The sequence below is a fragment of the Bison bison genome, unplaced genomic scaffold (assembly GCF_000754665.1).
Source record: "Bison bison bison isolate TAMUID 2011002044 unplaced genomic scaffold, Bison_UMD1.0 scf7180017864375, whole genome shotgun sequence".
Lineage (NCBI taxonomy): Eukaryota > Metazoa > Chordata > Mammalia > Artiodactyla > Bovidae > Bison > Bison bison.
Genome location: NW_011494947.1, coordinates 5278606 through 5282668, shown reverse-complemented (window position 1 = coordinate 5282668; position 4063 = coordinate 5278606). Strand labels below are relative to the sequence as shown.

The 4063-nt window shown below is 49.8% G+C and overlaps 1 protein-coding gene across 3 annotated transcripts in view; it reads left to right on the top strand.

Moving 5' to 3' along the window:
• Positions 1 to 4063, top strand: part of STXBP1 (syntaxin binding protein 1) — a 38697-nt gene that overhangs the window by 18964 nt on the left and 15670 nt on the right. For all 3 annotated transcript variants that reach the window (XM_010856914.1, XM_010856913.1, XM_010856912.1), the window contains exons 13-14: positions 1234 to 1372; positions 2252 to 2361. In XM_010856914.1, coding sequence (XP_010855216.1) covers positions 1234 to 1372; positions 2252 to 2361 — 249 coding nt within the window. The remainder of the gene's footprint in view (positions 1 to 1233; positions 1373 to 2251; positions 2362 to 4063) is intronic.

Genomic DNA, 4063 nt, shown 5'->3' with positions numbered 1-4063 from the left:
CAGTGTGAGGCTAAGATCTAAATCCCCTGGTTTGATGTGACAGGCTGGGGTTAGGTTCCTAAGATGAGCTGTGATTCGTGGACTCTCTCAGTGGTCCTGCTGAAATCCATCAGTTTCACAGGGATCTCTGCAAACACAAGGTGTCCTCACCATCAGAACATGACTCTCCAGAAGACAGGTTACCCCTGGACCGGTACAAATGCAGTTGAGATTCACCCTGGGAAGTCTACATTTTTTCAGAAGTGCCCAGAGGTATTTGTTGAACTAGTAACATTCAATTTGACTTTGAGGGAGTATTAGGGTCAGTCCTGCTGTGCAGATGTCTGTTGAGGCTTCACTGAGGGCTGAAGGGGCCTCAGAGGGGGGGGGCCCTGCCTTCCTCTGATCCAGGCTGGGTAGAGATACCCCAACTCGAGATCATACTTGTTGCAGGCTCCTGGGATTTTGAGAGAAAAAAGGCAATCTTCTGGCAACTTCTGTAAGAGCTACAGAGAAAGTTGCAGAACAAGACCAGATGGTTCTGGATGTGCCGAGACCTACGTGCTGCTTTCTCGGGCCTGTCGAGAACGGATCTGCCTCTTGCCTGAGTCATGGGCGATGGGGGGTGGCAGAGACTATGCTTACTCCACTCTTTTTCATCAGTTCTGTTGTCAGCTTCCCCTTCCTTCATCTCCCTCAGTGAGATGTGCAGGTTTGGGAGCCCATGTTTTTTCTCTTCCCCCTAAAAGTGTTGGAAGATTAAAAACAGAGTTTTTAAAAAAATCCAGAATAGTTTTTAAAAAAAACTCCCCCTTCTGTGCCAGGGGAAGCACAGCAGGAGGAGTCTAGCCAGGCAGAGGCACCTCACAATACTGACGCTTTTCATCCCCTGAAGCCCCGAGCCCTCTGCAGGGCTGTGTCCCTCCTGGGGACCTACCAGGATTGAGGCTTTCCCTGAGGAATCAGCTCAGGCTCACTGGCACTCACCTGGAGGGAAAAGCCTACCTTTCAACAACATGGCAAATCTGTGTGGTCTCTGGTTTTGGAAAGTGAAACCTGGGGCTTTCCTCAGCTCTTACCAATGTCATGGAAACCCATGCTGATTAACTGCAGCATGTGGGGGAGCTCAAGCACCTGTCGCTGACCTTCCCCAACCAAGCCACACAGTACAGACATCCACGGACAGCCCGTTTTCTAATAGTTACCATCTATCCAGACTGTTGCCATGGGGCCAACACGGTGTGTTTTCTGCAGGACCTGGCCATGGGCACGGATGCTGAAGGGGAGAAGATCAAGGACCCCATGAGAGCCATCGTCCCCATTCTGCTGGATGCGAATGTCAGCACTTATGACAAAATCCGCATCATCCTTCTCTACATCTTTTTGAAGAATGGTAGGAACAGCCGGATATGACAGAGGAGACAGGCCCTTTCTTGGGGAAAATGAGGCAGCTGGGAGGGAGAGAACAAAGTGAAAAACAGCTCAAGAGACAAGGAAAAGGGAAGGAAAAGGGTGTCTAATAGGAAGGTCCGAGGGGCTCTTTACAGCTGGAGAAATGTAGGCAGATCAGCTGCAGCTAGAGGCTGTGTATCCCCCAGTGATTCTAGAGTTAGTCGGAGGGACAGGATAATGAGAAGAGGGCTGGGTGAGGACAGCAGGGAGAGTCTATCAGCTGTATAGCCAGTTTATTAGAGCATTTCTGCCAGAGACTTTTAACTTACCCCACATTTGTAATCTGTGCCTTTATTTATTTGTTTTTATTTGGCTGCACTGGGTCTTGCTGTGGGATGCGGGATCTTTAGTTCACCAACCAGGGATCAAACCCAGGCCCCCTGCACTGGGAACCTGGAGTCTTAGCCACTGGACCACCAGGGAAGCCCCCAATCTGTGCCCATAAATAAGGGATCTTTATGCACATATAGTTGCCATAAGTGTCCACTGTGCAAAAAGATGGACACAGAGACTCTCTTGTCCAAGCTGACTGTGACGTGGGCCCGGGATGGTGGGGACAGCTGAGAAGCAGGAGACGGATGGAAAGACAGGTCAGGAGGGGCAGTTGCTGGTGGTCATAGCCCAGGACAGAGTGGCTAGAGTTGAACAGGAGTCCTGGCCCTGCCTTGTCTTACAGTAAAGTCGATACATTGAGCAGATTAGTTCCCACTGATGCCAAGGAGGAGAGGGGGGCGCCATCCCCCACCCCAGGCACTTGGCTCTGCTTCTGAGTGTGCGATGCACAGTGGCCGGTATGGTGATCAGGGTTTTGTTCTTGCAGGCATCACTGAGGAAAACCTGAACAAACTGATCCAGCACGCTCAGATCCCGCCGGAGGACAGTGAGATCATCACGAACATGGCACACCTCGGGGTGCCCATCGTCACAGACGTGAGCGCCAGCCTTGTGTTGTGGGGGAAGCCCAGGGGAGGCGGCAGCTCTCATCTCTTCTCCCCTAACTTCCTTAACACAGCTTATGATACACACACTCAACATCGAGAAAGAAAAAATCAGAGGAAGGCAGGTGTAGAGGTATAAACAGAATCATGGTGTAGTGCCGGGAAGCCAGGCGGGCACATCAAAGAGGCACCATGTGGTCTCGAAGCTGAGCTGTGCCCGTGAACCAGCCCAAGACACACCAGCTCCATGCGTGTCTTGAGTCAGCCTGGCTCAGCCGTTAGGACATTCAGACTCAGCATCTTCTGTGAGGTTGCTGTCAGGCCGTCTTGAGACCTTTGAGTCTGCTACTCTGGCAATGACTCGGGACCCAGTTGGGGCAGGTTTTAGGGGCCCAACTGGCAGTGAGCTCTAGAAGAGGCTGAGGCGGGAGGGGCCCCCTACCAGGAACCTTGCTTGTAGGAACCCTGCTTCCTGCAGGGAGTCAGTGCTGATAAAACCGGGCTGTAGGTTGGCTCCTTCTGGAATCTTATTAGAGTCAAGAGCTTTGTTCCGGAGCCACCAGACCAGAGACCTGTGACTGGGGGTCATTTAGTGTTCAAGGGACCAAATGAGAATGGAGATGATTCTCTCAGTGCACCCTGTGCTGCTGAAGCAAAATCAAAGGACAGGTCTCACCAGAGCAGGATTTTCTTCTTCTGTTGTTCAGTGGCCAAGTCGTGTCTGACACTCTGTGACCCATGGACTGCAGCATACCAGGTCTCTCTGTCCTTCACCATCTCCCTGAGTTTGCCCAAACTCAGGTCCATTGAGTCAGTGATGCCATCCAACCATCTCATCCTCTGTCGCCCCCTTTTCCTCCTGCCTTCAGTCTGTCCCAGCATCAGGGTCTTTTCCAGTGAGTCAGCTCTTCGTACCAGATGGCCGAAGTATTAGAGTGTCAGCTTCAGTATCAGTCTTTCCAATGAGTATTCAAGGTTGATTATCTTTAAGATTGACTGCCGGGGACCAGCCCCGGCTGATCCAGGGTATTCGAAGCGGGGACGGCGTCGGCGAGGATCAGGAAACAACTGCTTAATTAAACGTTAATTAAGGATATAAAGAGTAATAGAATGAGGATAGCTCAGTGAAGAAATTCAGTGGAGAAAAGAGGCTGAATAATTCAGCCAGAAGGTAAGAGAAAGAACGACATGGTGAGACCAAGTTTCGGTGAACAAGGCCCGCACTTTATTTTCCAAAGTAGTTTTTATACCTTAAGTTATGCATAGAGGATAATGGGGGAAGGGGTAGAGTCAAGCAGCAAGCCAGGCTTTCTTCCTGCAAACTTATCATATGCAAAAGTTTAGGTGATTTGCATCATCTTCTGGCCCGGAGGCCTTTTCCTCTAAAGGTGATTATTCTAAAGTCAGGCGCCAGCCTCCAAAAAGCATTAGATAAAGTTGCATTCCTACAGAGCAAAGGTGTGGTGGGCTATAACAAGAAAAAGAATTAATTCAAGGGTCCCAGGTTACAAACATTAAAGCTACTATTTACACCAATTATATTAATCAATACACTGCCAGGGACACAGCAGGTAAGGGATATGGAGACTTAGCAGCATACATTGGCCCAACAAGTGAGAATCCCTTCACCAATACAATTTCTAATCAATCTTTTAACTGCTCAAAGGAATCTGTATTTAGACAGTTTAGAACCT